Here is an 18,416-nt window from a genome sequence, read left to right as displayed (position 1 = left end):
TGTTAACGCCAGGGTCGTGTTAGTGCAGGTGCTTTCTAAGGAGTGGGATGATCCCTAAGCAAGCTGCCCAGCATGGCGTCTGTTGGACGATTGGTAGATTTGGATGCATTTATTGCTCTCCTGCGACTTGACAGCTCAGCGTTACAGTCCTGCAGCCTTGCTTCCTCGAGGTGATGTCTGATGGGAGGACAGTAATCGCTGCTGTCAGGCTCGCTCTGCAAGGTGTCCTGTGGCCCCCAGCCTGCTTCAGCTTGTTTCCTTCTGGCTGTGGGGCAGCTGGCCGAGGGCTTATGGACGCGGTTGACAGTCCAGCTGCAGGGTCACAGGTCCATCAGGTTTTGTACATGGGTACTTCTGCATATGAGGCGTGGGTGGCACCTTAGATGGCTGGTCAGAGCAGGGACAGCGCTGCTGCAGGCAGAGAGGAAGAAGAGAAGAGCAAGAAGGGCTGGCAGTGCGTTACTGTGGCTCGGTTTGCTCTTCTGCTGGGCAGACCGTGGTGGACATCTGCAACGAGGACAGAGATCGTTTCTTGAGAGCGGGAGTACGTATCCGTCCCTGCCTTTCTCTCCGCAGCATGCTTTCAGCCGAACACGGTCGCCCGCCGTCTGCCCTCTCTGCTCTGCCCCGTGCCCTTGCCCTCACAGCGGGAGGAGCAGGGTGCACGGGGAGCTGCTGCACCGCAGGGCACGGGCCGGGCCGGAGCTGCTCCGGTGGTCCCGCTGCACCCACCCGCCCCACGGAGCGGGCGTGCTGCTCCTCACGCATCCAGCTGGACGTTGGAGGTTGTCTCTCGCTTCTGGGGGACCTGAGTCCAGTTGTAGCTGTTATGTAAACCAGCACGCAGCCCTGTTTTGGCTGTCCCTCTGGATGGCTTTTTCGACACGCTGGAGCTGGCATGGTTAGCAGGACCTGCTGAGCTTCACCATAATTGATTCCTTCCATGAAGCATCAGGAAAAGAAAATCTGACAGTGTAGCCGCCCCATTAGCAGCCCTTCTCTTGCAGACGAATTACTGCTGAGGTAGACAGAAAACTAAATATTCTTATCCGCACCCAGGATGAGCGAGCCTCACGCGCTCCTGCCTCCGCGCCGCCCTCCCTCGTGCACCTCTTCCCGGAGCAAGGGGCAAACGGGAGCATCCCGAGCCGGTGCGTCTGCTCCTCTCGATGGGTGGCGGGAGCCCTCTGAGGTGCAGGGCAGCTGGCGGGCGCCGGGAGTCCCGCAGGCAGCGGCCTCTGCTCTGCCCATCTCCGTTCCCGGCACACCGCTGACCTGCTTAATTAACCTTGAACGTTTTCCTAGCGGCAACGTTGGCTGCCCCCTCCTCCCTCTTTGCTCCCGCACACCCAAGGCCAGCCAGGATTTCCTCCTCTGCTCAGACGCTGCACCGCTCGAGACTTCGCAGGGAAGGGAAGTGCAATTAAGCTGATAAACACCCCGGAGGGTACAGCTCGCTCTGTCCAGCCCTGGAGCTGGACGGTTTCCCACGGCTCTCAAGCCCCATGCAGGCGCTGTGGATGGATGAACGAGAGAAAGGCTATAGGGAATACTCCAGCAAGCTGAATTTGTGAGATAAAAGTTATCTGAGTGACTGGCCCCCAATGTATACGTTAATGAAAACTCAATGGGAGGAACTGCTGTAACTCCCAGGCTCTGCAGGCAGGGCAGTGGGGGGGCTGGAGAGGTGCAGTAACCTGGGAGCAAAGGGGAAGATGCGGGAGGCTTTGGGCAGGGAGCAGGTACACGAAGGCTGCTCTGCCATGCTCCGTCTCGTGCGGTCAAAGCCCCCCCGCCCCCAGAAGACATTGCGGGGCAGTGTCTGTCTCGTGGGGGGAGCCTGGATGATAACCCGGCAGCACCATGCAGTTCTTTTCTCTTGCTTTGTCCTCCCTTGCCTACGGAAAACGTAACGCTCTCCTCTCCCTTCACCTCTGGTTTGTGCTGCCCGCCGGACAGAGATGCAGCTGGGGCACTGGCAGCATCCCGCAGCGGTGGGGCAGCCCCCTCGCCTGGCTGGGCTCTCCCGTGGTGGCTGAGCCCTGCTGCCGCTACCTGCCCCGTGGCCGGGGACCTCTGCTTCTGCCAGCCACGCTGTCCTCAAGTCATGAGTCCTCCGGCATCTCCCCATACCCCCCTTGTCCAGCACAGCGTCGTTTGGGGTGCATGGTGCAGGCAGCACAAATGCAGAGGACCCTGCCGGGCTCACGCGCGGGATTTGAGGCAGCTGAGGTTGGGACCTTTGAGAGTCTGGAAATCCGTGTTGTTTCCCAGTGCCAGGGCGGTATTTTGGGAAGGGGTCAGATGGGAGCAGGCACCCAGCTGCGTCCTCTGAAACGCCCTCTGTCCGCAGCAAGATTTGCAACCCAGGCTGTGTGCTTCTTGACTGCCATCGTGCCCATCGCAGCACACTGTCTGCAGATATTACTCGAGCCCTTGGGCCAGGATGTGCCAGCACAAACCAGCGACAAGGGTTGGACTCCAGTTGTTCACACTGACCTTAAAAAGGGGTCGTCTTCATGAAAAGGGCTGCGACCGTTTCTCTCCTGACAGAGACGAGTATTTTTATACCTCACTTCCTCAAAGCTTGTCTCTTTGCATTACTGCCGGAAAAAGATAGCTACAGAAATATTAAAATAGCTAGAGGAAAGGAGGGGGTGGGTCACTCCCAATTTGCAGCTTTCCTTTCAGGCCTCTCAACTCAATTATCGAGCAAATTGGGCTCCGAGGAGCATCAACACGAGCTACCATCAAGTATCAGAGCGCAGCGCGGCTGAGCTCCATTACAGGGTCACACATGAAAGCTCTCCAGCCTTGCCATAGCTAACGCTGCCGGCTGTTTGCAAGGGTTCCTAGCCCTGGCTTGGAAACCCCTCGCTGCATAGCGTTGGCACGGGCGTTTCTCCTCGCCGGGACTCGGTGTCCGTGGCTGAAAACAGGAGTGTGCAGAGAGCGTGGCTCTGTGCGTGGCAGGGTCTCTCAGCAGCTCCTTCCCCTGGGCCAGGCCAGGGACCGCTCCAGGTACCAAAGCCTGTTTTTTAAGTTGTTTGCAGTTATTTAAGGTGTTTTGCTGCAGCTGCCCTGCTCAGTTTGCTGTGTGCTGAAGTAGATGGTGTCTATATGCTCTTTGCTGTGTCTTGCATGAAAACTCAGTGACAAAAAACACTAGAACTCGGTTTGCTTCTTTACAACATCTTGGGGTTTTGTTTGGAAAAACAGGGATAGTCGGGGGCTTCTGGAGGGAAATCATTGAAAAATAAGGAGGTCAGATGAAGCCTGTGCTTTGGAAGCAGGCGACGGGGGGGTGCTGGGGAGCTCACCCAGGTCTGTGTCCCAGGGCTGCCGCGTCCCTGCCAGTGCAGAGGAGGAGCACGGGCAGGGCTGTGCTCCCAGCCCCGGCCAGCTCGAGCACCGGCGGCCGTGAAGAATGCTGTGAGCGTGGCAAGCGTGCCCACGGAGGACACCATCGCGGCAGCAGACCCATGACCAGAGCTGTGCCGAGGGCCCTTACGCGACGGTCCCAGCTGCGCTGCCCTGCCGAAGGCACGTGGCCAACGTGCGCGCCGCGTGGGGTTACCTCCGGAGCCGGAGCTGAACGCAGCCCCGCCATTTTACACGTCTCTCCCGGAGTGATGTGGGCTGGGGCAGAGCACCGAGGACTTTTTTCTGTCCCGTGGAAAGGAGATCGCTGTCGCTGCTGCTCAGCAGCTGCTTTAGCTCAACTGTGCTGTTGATGCGGGTTCACATGCAGCTGGTAATATATCGGGACTCCCCTTTGCAGTTCCCTTTAAGAAAAAAATAGGGAATTACAGATGGAAAAACCTCTGGGGGAAAAAAAAAAACAAACCACCATTAAATTTGCAAAGCCAAGAGCACAGGATTTAAAAAGCACCAGAATTAAGTTGCATGTGCAATTTAATTTTACGCCTGCTATTCCTGCATTACGCAGCAGTCTGTAGCGCGCAGTCCCACGCCCCTCGCTCCGTCGGGCTCCCCGCTGGTGCCAGCGGTGAGGGGCTGCAGCAGAGCCGGTGTCCCCGGCCGGGCTCGGTGGCTCAGAAGAGCTGGCTCCTGCCAGAGCCATCCGGTGCCTTCATCAGTCGCGCTTTGAAACAGACTATTGCAGAAATGTTTGGTGCAGAATTTCCACCCCTGCCTGGTGCTCTCCATAGGAAAACCCACCGCTCTCGCGGGACCCCGCTGCCCCACACTCAGCCCCTTCCCGACAGCACGGTGCCCAGGGGCTTAGCGGGACCCCCTGCCACCACTCCCCTGGGGATGGGTGCCGCACTCCCCGTAGGAGGGTGCGGTGATGGAGCACCCGTTTCCCAGAGTAGCTTTTCTTTTGCAGCAGCAGCCAGAAAGGGTCGGTCACCAGCCCTCAGCACCCCAGGGATGCTCCTGTGTTGTACAGAGGGGTAAACCGAGGCACAGTCCGTGCCTGAAGCCTGTGACCATGTAGGGATGGACCAGGAGATCCTCAGGGCTGGGCAAACTCATTTAGCCATACAAAAAAAATGCTGCTGTACAGAGAAGCCAAAGTCTGTCCTGAACTGAGAGCAAAGAGAGTGACGGGAAAACGCTGGAGCAGGGAGCAGAGAGGCTCCCCAAACACACTGCCTCTCTCCCCTCCCCGCCCCGAAATGGAGGGCTTCATTTCGGGCTACTCAAAATGCAACCTTCTGGCTTCTCCTTTCCACACCTGGCCTTTAAAATGACCCTATATTATTAAAGGAGAAAAAAAAAGCATTGAAGCAAAAGGGATCATGAATTGCCCCCCCAAAAAAAGCTAAACCTGGCTCAGAAGAGCTGCTCTGGCAGGGCAGTGGGGGGTTTAGGGGCTGGGCATCAGCCTGGGCATCGCTGGCAGGGCTGCCCACGAGCAGATGCACCAAATCCCCTGACCCTCCATACTGAAGAAGTCCCTGTTTGCAAGTATTTTTCTGACCCCATCCCCACCTCTGTCCCTGCACGCACAAGACCTGGACTCGGGAGCCAGCGAGGGTTAGTTTTGCGGCGAGGCTGCGTGGCACCAAAAATTGGAGCCTTCCAAAAAATCTTTAGTGTTCGCCGTTGAATGTGTTGCACAGCCGGTGCCCACAAGAGCGCGTGTTTATTGACACGAGGGAGGGCGGACGTTCCCCTGGCCTTGCAGATCTTCGGGAGGGTTTTATCAAAGCGAGCAGGACAGCCGGTCTGTGTCAATTAGGAAACAGTTTGGCTTTCTGTGTGCTGGTAACATTACAAAGGAATTGCAGTTGGGTCTCAAGCCAGCATTTAAAGATCTGCAAAATCCATCAAACTCAATTCTGTTAATTGCGGAGGAAGCCCCGGGGCGTGCGCTCGCTGGCTGGCCCTGTGCTCACACCTCCCTTCCAGCCTCCGCTAAACACGGGCTGGACCCGACGCCTTTGATTTGCTTCCACCGCTGCGTGCACAGCCCAGACTCTTCTCCAAGTGGTGAGACCTTGTTTGGCAGCGGAGAAGCGCTGGAAAAGCTCGGGCGTGCTTCCTATAACATGTAATAGCAGCCTGTGCACTACGGGGAGCAGTCTGCGGCGGCTGCTGATGGGGATTCGGGGGTGTGCTCGATGCTGCAGTACTGCTTCTGTGATTCAGTATTGTGATACCGGCACTTAAGGGTCTGTTCTCCCTTCCCTGGGCTCACACAACTCCCATTACTGCTAATCGAGTACGGATCCGCTCAGGAATTCAGGCTACATGCCCAGCCTAGGTTTGCTTTGCAGTGCATCTTGATGGCATCTTCAGAGCCAGTTCCATTACCTGGAAACAGCCCCCTGCTTCTGCCACAACATTTTACATCATGAACAGAGGGCAAAGGGGAGTTGCTCTGATGGGGAATGAGGCATTTGAAGGGGGTAACGCGCAATAAGGAGACCCCGGGCGTTGCCCAGCCCCTCACTTAAGGGTCCCTGCCAGGACGGCACAGCCCTGCCGACGTGCCGTGCTGCCCAGCCTGGCTGCTCTCCGCTCCGGGCCCTCCCTGGGGGCAGAGAGCTCGCTCTCTTCAGCTCATTGATCTCTGCATTCTCCAGTTTCCCCTCCTTCCCCTCTGTTTGGTCCGGGAAGGTGAGTGATTCCCGGGCTGGGGAATAAGCCCAAGGTGCAGGTGCTGCTCTCGTCCCTGCTCCCCTCTGTCTCGCTGCGGTGCCTGGGGCGGTGGCTCGCTCGCAGGCGTGGGCAGCAGTGACTTGCTTTCTCCTTCCAGCAGGGACGGGGAGGCCGCTGCAGGCACCGGGGGCACAGGAGCAGCCCGGGGACCGATGGCTTATGGATCAGCCCGTGACAATAGATGCACGAGGCACGTGGATGTGCCTCTTGCTGGGCATCTGTAATCCAGTGTCCTTGGCCGGTGGGGGAACCTTTCGCTCACAGAGAATGTCCAAAGAGCCTGGGGCAGACGTTTCCTGCCATGTTCTGCCCGCATGATGATGGTAACAAAGAAATCCTAATCCATATGTCTTCTTCTAACAGGTCAGCCTTTTAAGCTGGACCCCAAGATGGCTCACAAGAAGTTGAAGATCTCCAATGACGGGCTACAGATGGAGAAGGACGAGAGCTCCTTGAAGAAGAGCCACACGCCCGAGAGGTTCAGCGGGACAGGATGCTATGGCGCAGCAGGCAACGTCTTCATTGACAGCGGCTGCCACTACTGGGAGGTGGTGGTGGGGTCCTCGACCTGGTAGGCAGCACCGTTGTCTTCCCTCCCTCTCCTAGCTCCCGCAGATTTCCCCTGAGATGTTGTGGGCCACGCTAGGGTTAAAGGCCAGGGTTTTGGCAGAGCTGCTCATGGGCAGGGAGATGGTCGAGACCTTGAATCTGGGTGGCTGTGGCTTTCAAGAGGTTTATGAGTTTCTCCTCTCTGCCAGAAGCTTTTGGGTCCGATCCAGTCAGGCTGCAGGGTGAAGCTTGTATCTTCATTTCCCTCACCTGCTGAACATGCTAGTGCCTGCCAGGGCTCAAATCTCACCCCGATGGCAGGGCAGAGGTGCCACGGAGCTTTAAATCTGCTGGTTTTCCCACGTGCAGTGCCCTCCCCTGGGCTGTCTCATGCAAGGTCCCGCTTAGCTGGGCCAGATGTGGTTATGAAGTCTGAGCTGGAAGGCTAAGCTGCGGCTCATGGCTAAGCAGAAGGAGACAGAGATGTCTCCAGGGGAGGTTTGCAAAGGCCTGGCGAGCCACTGAAATACCCCTGTGAGGGCAGGCAGCTCAGGGGGAGCCTGTCCCATGCCTGCTTCACTCTGTTTCACCCTATATTCATACCCCAGCATTGCAGGCTGGCAGGAGGAACCATCCCAAGCAGCGGGTCCCCCTCCCCGTAGGGATGGACATCTCTGCCCTGTGATGGCAAAGGGGCCGGCAGGGCAAAGCAGAGGGCGATGCTTCTCTCGCCATTTGCCCTGTGCTGCTGCCGCGTGGCTCTGCCTCGGGAGAGACTGCCTTCATTGCCACGAGCTGCTTCTCTCGAGGGAGGACGAGCCCATGTCTCCCTCCCATCATCAGGAACGCAGAGCTTTGTCCCCACCTCGGGCCACCCTGGCATCTGCTGAAGGCCACCGGGCTTGGTGGGGCACGAGGAGCGACGGCAGCCCGGGATGCAGCGCCTCCTCCGCAGTGATTGCTCTCGGCTGAGGTTTCATGGCTCTGCTCTGGCCCAGGCTCCACAGGTGGATGCTGCGAGAGTGGGAGGGCGAGAGCCCAGCCTCCCTGTGCTCCGTGGGAGACGAAGACAGCATTCCCAGGGGCTACAGGGATGAGGATTGCTTTAGCCCCGCTCCTCCCAGCCCACTGCCTTCTCCCCAGCGCCCTCGTCAGAGATGCTTGCACAGAAGCACTGCCCCAAGTACAGCTTCTCGCTCCCAGTGGTGGCCAGGAGCACCCCTGACCCCACAGCACCTCCCTACTGCATCTCAGCAGCCGCCCCCGGCCCAGACGTGCCCTCAAGCCCACGCCCCTGCCTGCAAAACGCATGCAGGCAGCAGCAGAAGGGACGAGGCAGGGATGCAAGGTTGTGCACCCTTCGTTTAGAAGCAGTTTCTGGCTTCAGCAACTTGATTTGTCGGTTGTTTCTCAAGCAATAATTATATCTGGAGCTGTTTCTTAGAAATGGAGCTGTTCCAGGCGTTGTTTTGCCGATGAGCAAACACTGCAAGCGCTTCAGAGGAGGAAATAGCTTTGCAATGTACAGCAGCTCCTTGGGCGCTGGGGGATGCGTTCAGGTGCAAAGGGGCACGGCTGCGTGCTGGAAGGCAGCTCACTGAGTCGGCTGCGGCTGTGACTCGGAGCGAGCCCGGAGCCCTGTGTCCTGCTGGGGCTCATAGCAAGGATGCTTTGATCAAGGGCGGAGTGGGACCTGCAGCTCTCAGCAGCCTTCAGTGCCACCTCCCGTGTCCCCCCCTCAGCCCCCGCACCGACACCCGCAGCCCTTCGCCGCTTCACCCCATCCCTTCGTTGTCGCTGCGGGCAGGGCTATACTTTCACACGGGCTAACGCTGCCAGCGCGTTCGTGTGCTGCCTCCTTCGCGGTGTGTAACGGGGACTCGGCTGCTCCTAGGGACCCATATGCGTCTCTGGGAGCTCCAGCCGAGGAGGAGCTGGTATTTGAGTGCTGCTGCAAAACACGGCTCCTCTCCCTCAAGGAGATCCGCAAGGGACACAGAGCACACCAGCCTAGTTTGCAAAACAGATCGTCGCTTGGTTTTGCCCTTCTCCCCCATCCTGCTCTCCCCAGCCGGTCGCTCGTGACCAAAGCTTGCTGGTTCTTCCAGCTGACCAGAGGGATTTTGAGAACAGAGAGTGGCAGCAGTCAACACCCAAAGAGATGTGGCACACGCCATCTTCATGCCCCCTAACTCAAGACCACAAGCTTCAGGGAAATGACGCTCTTCTCCCAGGGGCTTCCGGCACAGCCAGGAGGGGAGGTCTGGCAGTGGGCTGGCAGCTCTGCGCTGCAGTGGCAGGGGGAGCGGGTCGGGAGCTTTTTGTCCCGGGGGCCTGGAGGAGAGGGGTGTCACTTCTTGCCTTTCCCTGAACCCCGTGCTTGCAGCTGCTGCCTGCGGCCGAACGCCAGAGCGGATGCTCAGGGGTCGTTAACAGAGAAAACCCCTCTCCCTGACCCCGAGCGCTGGCTCTGGTTCCTGGCTGTGCCTGTCTCCCCTCTCTGTTGGGGAAGGGGGCTCGAGGAGCAAGCACAGCAGCAGCCCCAGCTCAGAAACCGCTCCCGGTGCTCACTCCCATCGGGCTCAGCCTCCCATCCACCCCCGGGATGAAAAATGCCTTCACACAAGCACGCTCAGAAGTGAAACAATTGGGGTTTATTCTGAGAAAGCCCCTACCAGGCGGATCCCCAGAAAGCCTCTGCTACGGAGCCGAGCCGGGAGGCGTTACAGCAGCATTGTCGAGCTGCTGCGTCGTTAAAGCTGCTTGTGCAGCACAATGGGGCTAAAATGGAGGGTTCCTGCTGAAAGCGCCCAGCTGTGTCACCTCCGCCTCTGCAGCAGGAGGTTGCATGGGGAGGGAGTGATGCTTTTCGCCAGCCAAGCCTCTGCAAGCAGCTTTTCAGTCACATAAAGCTGTTGCCGTGCTGCTTCCGCAGCCAGGCGGACTTTTAAAGCACGGGGTGCCAGCAGCCGTCGGGGCCGGACTTTGTCCTGCGCTGACGCTGAAGGTCGCTAAGCAAAGCTTCTCCTCTCTTCCAGGTACGCCATCGGTGTGGCTTACAAGTCGGCCCCCAAGAACGAGTGGATCGGGAAGAACTCCTCGTCTTGGGTCTTCTCCCGCTGCAACAACAACTTCGTGGTGAGGCACAACAACAAGGAGATGCTGGTGGAGGTCCACCCGCAGATGAAGCGCCTCGGCGTCCTCCTGGATTACGACAACAACGCGCTCTCCTTCTACGACCCGGCCAACTCCCTCCACCTCCACACGTTCGAAGTCTCCTTCATCCTACCAGTGTGTCCGACCTTCACCATCTGGAACAAATCCTTGATGATCCTCTCGGGTCTGCCCGCCCCGGACTTCATAGATTACCCAGAGCAGCAGGAGTGTAACTGCAGGCCCCAGGAGTCCCCGTACGTATCAGGGATGAAAGCCTGTCACTAGGCTGCCCCAGCCCTGCCCGTGCCCCGCGGTGGCACCGGCGATGCTGGTGGGTGCCAGCGGTCAGAGTCGGCCGCCGGGAGCCTGGCAGCAGCCGTGCCGGAGAGCCACCGTGCAGCCGTAACACTCCAGCAAGCGAGCACCTTCCCACACGCAGCTCGATTTTTTTTTTAAAAGGGAAAGAGGAAGAACCTCTAACTGCGGCTGAAAATAAACTCCCGTTGGCAAGCTCCGCTTGCGTGCGCGTGCGGCTTGCGCAGCTCCTTGGTGGTGTGCTCCGATCTCTCCCGAAGCGGATTGTCACCTGGATGGTTTTGTCTTCCCTTGGGGGCCGGAAGGGCTGGGGCGGGTTTTGGGTGACCTTCTGAGGCGCTGCTGTGGTCAGGGGGACGTCTCGTGCATCCCCGCAAGGCGCAGGTCGGAACAGGAGGGATTGGCTTTCTGGAGCCCGTTGGTAGCTTGTCTCAAGAGCCAGGTGGGACATGAGCATCGTTTTCTGGGGAGGACTTTCTGTTTGGCTGAAGCTCGGCAGCTTCTCTGGTGTGGTAGATAACTGCACGGACCCATCGCACTTGGTGAGCGCTGGCGTTGGTTATGTGGTGGATGGTGGTTGTGTGGTGGATGGTCTGCGAGGGCGAAGGCAGTGCTGAGAAGGGCGGTCCCGCTGCCTCTCCCGGCCACATGCATGCTGCTGCTGGCCGCGTTCCCTGTGCTTGGCTGGGTCTGCAGTCCCACAGTGGAGGGCAGCCGGCCGCGGACCCCCACCCCACCATGCCTCCTCCTCCGGGAGGTCACCAGGAGTCAGGGAGGTCCCCACCCTTAAGGAGCAAGCCGAGGAGCGTCTCGCCCTTGGCGCAGGGGTTTGGCAGATGCTCCTTCCCATCGCAGGGTCCGGCCAGCTGTGCCCCGCCACGTGCAGCTCTGCGCAGACCTCCATTAGCTTCACGTCTGTGTCCCTGCAGAAAAAACACATCTCCCCGTGCTGAGCAGATGGTCACGTCCTGCCCAAAGACCTTTATGACCCAAAATCTCAATTTATGACCCCAGATCTTGGCTCTTGGTTTGTTCTCCACCACGGTGGTGTGAGCATGGAGCCATCCTGTTTGCTCTGTGGCAAAGGACTGAATCCGTCCCAGGGGCTCCAGCCCCTGGTTACGGGGAGCTCTTCGGCTGCCACCAGTGCTCCCAGTAACCACAAGCACCAAGTCCCCTGGCCAAGCCTCAGTTTCCACATTTGCTTAAAAGCCAGGAGGGGCTGGGCCGGGCACACGGGTCCCCGTGTCGCAGGGAGCAAAGACCCAGCGCGGGCACCCGCAGCCAGGGTCCGCGGCACGACTCGGGGCAGGTGGGCGTGCCGATGCCCACGTCGCACCCGCGGCAGGCGGCACGGCGTGGCGGGGATGCCGGGGGAAGCGAGGAGGTCAGGCAGCACGGTGGCCCAGGACAGGCTGGTGCTTGAGCTTTGGTCCGTGGTGTTTGAAAACTCCTTCTTCTCCTCTGGGTGCGGTGCTGTCAGATGCCTCGGTGGCACTGCACGGGGACTGTCAGGCTGAGACCTCCTAGCTCGGCCAGCCTTTTCCTTTCTTAGTTTGGACCTTGCTGATAGGGAACTACCTCAAAGCCCAGCCTCAGAGGGGTAGGTGGCCGGTTCAGACAGGGTGACAGCACTTCGAGGCTCGTCCCACAAGGGCTGCAGGGAGGCTGGTTGAACTCGGCCGGAGCCAGTTGGCCCTGTCCAAAAGTGGGTGCTCCCCGCCAGCGACCCAGCCTGGGGGACACTTGTCGTTAAGTGTGGCGGTGGCAGCTGCCAGGCGATAGCTTTGGCCAGGGAGAGCGTGTATGAACAGAGCCCGTTTCCAGCGCGGCACCCCTCCTCCTTGCCCGGCCGACGCTTTTGGTGCCTGGCTGCCTGCCGCTGCGGGAAGGGAGGCGGGTGTCACCTGCGGGGAAGGGATCTGCCGCCCACACTGCCAAGCCGAGGGCCATTTTCCCTCTGCCCCGGCTGCTTTCCCGTGGGGCTCGGCAGGGGCTTGCGGCGGGCGCTGCATCCCTCCCGAGCGGGCGGAGCGGTTTTATTCGCCTCTGGCCCCAGCGTGCGAGAGGGCCGGGGGGGTGCAGCAGGGTCGCGCCTGCCGTTCCCCACAGCCAAGCACACAAACACCACTCCTTTTAAGAGGATAAGTTGCCATTTTCAGCAGGATGTTTTTTCAGAGCCGCATGGGGCTGTCGTTCAAGTCTTGTCCCCGGGTGCCGGTCCCGTCCGGGGCTGCTCATAATGCGTCAACCTCAAGCAAACGCCCGAGCACCGGAGACGGATCGTAGCGTTGGCAAGCCGGGGGCCAAGCCTCCCGCCAGCCCCGGCGCCGCTCTGACTGCCGTACTGCTGGCGGGCTCAGCGCAGCCATTAGCTCCGAGCGCACGGGCCGTGAACGTGACGTTTGCACCTGACGAAATTGCACTGATGGCGGTGGGAGCCCCCGGGCCGGGCCGGGCCGGCGGCCGAGGCGGGGCCGGTGGGGCCGGGGAGCCGCGCGGGCGGTGCTGGGGCGGGGCCAGCCCCGCCCGGGCCGGCGCTGAATGGCGCGGCCAGCCCCCGGCCCCCCAGCGAGCCGCCCCATTGGTTCAAACCGCCTGGCGTGTGATGACACAGCGGCAGTTTCAGCCAATCCGCGCCCCCGCAGGCCCCGCAGCCCTGGGTGAATGAGCGCGTCCGCCGCGGCCCCGCGGGGCCAGGACGCGGGTGGAGGGGCCGGGGCCGGGGCCGGGGCCGGGGCCGGGTGCTGCGGGCTCCTCTGCTCCTGCTGGCTCCGCCGCACGGGCGTGGGACGTGGTGAGCTCCTGGGCAGCGCGCGGCCCGCCGGCCTCTCCTCTTCCATATGTCACACACCTGTTTCGGTTCTGTTGGGGGAGGGTTGTTCTTCCTGTTATGTTTTTTCCCTTTTTTGTTGGGGTTTTTTTTGCAACTTCTTTGTTAATGTGTACATATATATATAAAAATATAATATAATATATATACGTTACTGGACGTGTCTGTGTGTGGCGGAGATTGTGCGACCTGTGACATCCCTGGTCCTGGGACGCTCTCGTTGGCCATCACGGCTGGCGTTCTCCAGACCCCTGACAAAATGCCGACCGTGAGCCTCAGGGCTCCCGAGCCCTGGGCGTAGCAATAAATCAGCAACACCAGAGAAACGGCCTTTACTTAACGGAAGCCAGGATGGGGATGAGAACCAGCCCAGCTGAGCCCTGGCTGGCAAAGCCCCGGGAGCGCAGCAGGCTGCCTGGGCCAGCGCAGCGGGAGGTGCTGGGAGGGTTGGCTCTCCCCGGGGAGGACGCTACGAGTCACGTTCGTGCAGGGGGACCTGCCGAACACGTGGCTCTGCATCCACGGGAGCACGGGGACCCGTGGTACCATCCAACGGCAGCGTTACTCGTCCTGGACTGCAGCCTGGACTTAAGAGCCTGGGGGGGTGGCAGGTCACACGGGATGCTAAACCCCATCCAGAAAGGGCCGTACACATAAATGTTTTGCAGCCGGCTGTCAGCCCCCGGAGGATGGCATGCGAAGGCACGTTGTCCAGGCCGTCAGGACACCAAGTGCTCCAGCCTTCCCTTTCCCGAGCCTTTGATGGCCACAGGGACTGCTGGAAATCTCTGAGCGCCAGCCAGGTACTGCTGGAGCCTTGCTTCTGCTGCTCTTGGGCCCAGGTCCTGCTCACCCCCCCACCCCCACCCCCCCCCGGTGCCTCGGGAGCCGTGGGAGGGCAGGGATGGAGGCTGACCCCATCCTTCAGTGTGCTGCTGGACCGAGCTCATGGTGGGGCTGAGCACCGGCCGTGACATCTCTCCCCTCCGCACAGGAGCCCCTGCCCCAGCACAGCGTGACTGACAGCCAGCTCATCTCCTTCGTTGCGTACCGGTTTCCCTTTCTGCTGTCTGTGCAGGAGAGCCATGCCAGCGTTTCCCGTGTCCCCCTGCCCAGCGCAGCCCCTCAAGCCGCCTGCCCAAGCCCCGGAGCTTGGCCCTGGCTGTAAACCCATCCTCCCTGTCCCCTCTCTCTGCTGCCCTTCGCTGGAGGTGAGGCTCTGCCAGCGGGTAGGGCTGTATTTGTGTAAAGCAAGCTGTGGCCATGGGCCAGATCCTGCTGCATCTGCCCCAGAGAGCTGCTGCAAGAGGCAGGCGTCCGGCCGGCCCCAGCAAGGAGAAAAGGGAGCGGGGCCGTTCGCTCAGCCCCCAGCCCTGGGCTCCCGACTTCGCCAGCCCCCAACGGCGCTGAGCCCCTGCCCTGACCCCCCTTGGCTCAGGCCCCTGGGAGAAGGCAGGGCTGGGTTGGCCAAGCAGGAGCGCGTCCCTCGGGGCCTCCCCTGGACCCCACCAAACAGCACTGGCCCCCGGGTGGGCTGGAACCCCTGTGTTGCCCCATCCTCTCCTGGCTGAGACAAAGCCGGACCTTGTGCAGGGGCTCCGCAGGCTGGGATGGGGCCACTGGGCAGAAATCTCCCCCCGATTGCCTGGAGAAGAGGCGTCGGCAGAGGGTGGGGAGCCCAGGACCTGCCTCGCCGAGGGGAAGCAAAGACACACAAAACACGAAAAAACAGAGCCTGTCTTTGTTGAGCATAAGTGCCTAAAATATTTATTAAGTGGAAAACATATGGTGCAAACCAACACTGTAGAATTAAATATTTCTTACTTTATTCCTTTGCTCTAGGCTCTTTCCCATTAAACATTAACCACCAACACATGGAAACTGGCCTCAAATTGAGTAGCTGCTTTCATTGTGGGACAAATCTGTGGCATTTGCGTTATCTCAGACCTCTGCTCTCGCTGCGTGGTGTTGCTGACAAACACAACTGTAATGAGCCACTCGCTGGGGCCTGACGTTAATGCTCCTGCTTCTTCCACACAGCACCATCAGCTTGAAGACACCGCTAATCCAGAGCCCCACAACAAGCTCTCGCCGCAGCCCCAAGGGGTCACAGCCTGCGTTTCCAGACCTGGCGTTCCCTGACCCAGAGCCTGGCAGGGCCAGACAGCCCCAGACCCTCTCCCGCTTGCCAGGCGGTTGTCCCAGCCCCAACCCCTTCATCCGTCCTCTTGTCTCTCTGCTCCAGCCAGCCTGTTGTGCTGCGTGTCCTGTGACAGAAGGTGGGGGGGTCTCGGCAGGGAGATGCAGGTGCTCCTGAGCTCCAGCCGCTTGTCAAAGCAAGGACACACTCTGAAAGTAACACTTGGCCCTTGATGGACACCTTGACACTTGGACTTGAATTCATGTACCTCCATCTAGCGACTTCTTGGAGTCCTGCACGGGGATCTGAGGGCTTCACAGCAGACCAGGTACCAATGTTCACATCCCAGATCTCATTGCTAGCTCTGCCTGTTAGTCTTGCATTAGATTAAAGGAGTTGCAGTTCAGAATCGGAAAGTCAAACTGCAATCCACCTCTCGCTTTTGGAGCGAATACCCCAAAGCCTGCCCATATGTGATGCTAAGTAAGTCAACGAGGCTGCTAATTGCATGTCCCTTCTCTTTGGATGGTGATGACTGTTCAGGGCAGAAGCCGAGGGCTAGAGTTCCTCTCTGCGTGGCAGCATGTGTCTGAAACACCAAGAGAAGCGCTCAGTTGACATCAAGGACAGACAGCATAGCATGAGGATGGTGCCACTCCTGCCTGGGGACCACCTGGAGAACCTGCTCTCCAGTCCAGGCGGCGGTCACCTCCATCTACTCGGCCTCCAGCCCGGGAAGCTGGTGTCTGTGACTTCCTGGGTAATAAGAGTCAAATCCGGCAGGGAGCCGCTATGTCCTACCTTAGTCACCAGAGCAAAGCAGTTCTGCAGCAGTGGCTCAGCCCTTGCAGTCAGCTTGGGCCCTGCACTGGGGGACGGGTGCCATCACTGGCCATGGGCTGGAAGGGATGGTTAGGCTTGCCTAAAGCTGCCCTGGCTTTCCTGGCTCCCTTTCGGAGGGGTCCCAAGGGTGCTGGGACTCACCCAAGGGTGCTGGGTGGTGTTAGCAGCTCCAGGCCATCGCTGGCACTGTAAGTGTGCCCAGCCTGGGGAGGACCCCAGCACTGGGAGACAAGGGCTGGGGGCTCAGAGCATCCGGGGAAGGGAAGCACGTGGGAGCTGCTCATTCGTCTGAGGCAGGTCTGGAGACCAGAAAGCAGATGGTCCCGGCTGGAGCCGCAGCTTTGAGCACCTGGCTAAAACTCTGCCCTTGCAACAGCAAAGGGAGAGGAGATGCCCTCAGGCTTGAAGGTGAGAACATGGAGAAGCAAGAGAGTAACTCAATACACGCGATAGCTGCCTCAGCCCACCCTTTGCAGACTGACGGTCTGGTCAGGTCCCGGGCTCACAGTCCTCCAGCCTCTCAGCGAAAGGTGAAGATGCTGCTCTGCTGCCAGGGAGGCTGTGGAGTGGGGACAGTTGGCGAGCCGGTGCCAAAAGCATGAGACCAGAAGGTCTGAGATTGCCTTCTGTGCTCCTCTAATCGCGTGCTGCTCCAGGTAGGCTTCCCAAACACAGCCTCGATAGGAAATAAGCCTAATGCTGCTTTCACTAACATCAGCGGGAGCGGTGCTGCTGACATCAGCAAGACTGGAAATAAGCCTCAGCTTTTGAAAAAATATCCCTGCCTTCATATTCAATGTTTCCTCAGTCTTTCAAGTTCAAGCGAATGCTTCTCAGCGGTCTGGGAGGGATCAGTGAGTGAAATCACGTGTTTCGGTGCATCTTCAATCTTCCTTCTCCCATGGGTGATTCACATGAACGGTGGCCGCGGGTCAGCAAAGCCTGGGCCAGGGGCTGGGGCCGGGGCAGGAGGAGGCAGGGAGCAGACCCCCAGCAGACACTGCTCCAGGCTTGGGTGGCTTTTTGGTGGCTGGAGGACCCGCGTCAAAGCAAGAGGAGGAGGACGGCTGGGAATCGGCCATGGGAGCCCGACAACGCTCTAACCTGGAAACTTGATCCTACTGAAAAAGTTGGATTTTTGGAGCCCTCAGGTACACACCAAGAGTTCAGCACAAGCCACATTCATCGAACCCTTTCAGCAATCCTCCTCCCAAAAACTTTTGTAAAAGGCAAGCCCAACACATCAGTAAAAACTGTGAGGGGATTTTCCTTTAGTGTAAAAATTTCCCAAATTTTCTTCCAACGCTACCAAACCAGAGGAGGCCATTTCCCCACTTGGCTCTCACACAGATCCCAACGCACGTGCAGAAAGCTGGAGGTGACACTAGCACAGGTGACCGGACCCTGCGGCAGGAGAGCCGCCGAGCCGCGGAGCCCAGCCCCGCACCGAGCCCGGGAGGACACCCGAGGAGCAGCGAGGACACGAGAAGAGCAAGAGCTGATTATTCACAAAGTCTGCACAAAGGGACACAGCTCCTGCCCACAAATCAAGGACAAATCACACACACTCGCCAGAAACACCGGTCTGCGCTCGGCTGCCTCCTAAATCAGCGCCCGAGACTCTGCTCCCTGAGCGTGAGTCACTCACTTTCACTTATTCCCTTCCAATTTTCCAGAGCTCTGTCTCTACCGACTGGCGTGGAGAGGCGAGAGAGGGGAGAAAATGCTTTGAAAATGATGGTAGCATTGCAAAGCCGAAATTAAGGCCTGCCCAAGTGGCCTGGATGTCCCCTCCTGTGCATAAGCTGATGCTATCTGGACTACATGAGCCCTGGCTCTTTCCACAGAGGATGTTCTTCCTTGGGAGAGAAGCTGCTGGCTGAAACGCAGCGGCTGTTAAACCCTTCCACCCGCAGCACTCCCACGCTGCGCAGACAGCAGAGTTTGTCCTCTCCACGTGAACTTTGCTGTGGTGCTGGGCACTGTGACAGCACAGCGGTTCCCAAATGCTCATTTATTTCCCGAGCCCCCGTGAGACGCAGCAGTATTATCTCCGCTCTGCAGAGGGCTGGCTCCTAAGCACAGGAAGGTTAACGCGAGCGTTGTCACGAGTTGGCAGGGTGCTGCGTTTCTCGGAGCTGTTAACACTTTCAGAGGATGGTGTTTAATGCTCACCCCAGTGACTGCTGGGATTGACTGAGCATGTGGACCTCTTTTCTTAAAAAAATTGAAAAATAAAACCTTCTGAAGCAGAAACGTTACCTGAATGGCTACAAATCGGCAATCAAACAGCAGAAAGCAGAGCCTTAGCACGGGAAACGCCAGGCACCGCTCTCGGCTCTGCCTGTTTTCCCACCCAGTGAAAACTCCAAAACCGCAGCAAAAATACGCTCGATACAGCCCCATCTGCATGTCAGCTGAGCCCCTAGACCCTCCAGAAGGTTATTC

At 59.2% G+C, this 18,416-nt stretch overlaps 1 protein-coding gene across 2 annotated transcripts in view; it reads left to right on the top strand.

The window, feature by feature from the left end:
* Positions 1–13,095, top strand: part of MID2 (midline 2) — a 118,491-nt gene extending 105,396 nt beyond the window's left edge. Inside the window, exons 9-11 of one of the 2 annotated variants that reach the window (XM_072876629.1) lie at positions 6,496–6,703; positions 9,720–10,091; positions 10,297–13,095. In XM_072876629.1, the coding sequence (XP_072732730.1) occupies positions 6,496–6,703; positions 9,720–10,091; positions 10,297–10,327 (611 nt within the window). In that variant the 3' untranslated portion in view covers positions 10,328–13,095. Of the gene's footprint in view, positions 1–6,495; positions 6,704–9,719 lie in introns of both variants that reach the window. The other variant, XM_072876628.1, reaches the window with a different exon arrangement.
* Positions 13,096–18,416: the final 5,321 nt, after the last annotated feature.

Source organism: Ciconia boyciana, chromosome 12, assembly GCF_034638445.1.
Source record: "Ciconia boyciana chromosome 12, ASM3463844v1, whole genome shotgun sequence".
In the NCBI taxonomy this organism is placed as follows: Eukaryota; Metazoa; Chordata; class Aves; order Ciconiiformes; family Ciconiidae; genus Ciconia; species Ciconia boyciana.
This window is presented reverse-complemented; position numbering and strand designations above follow the sequence as displayed.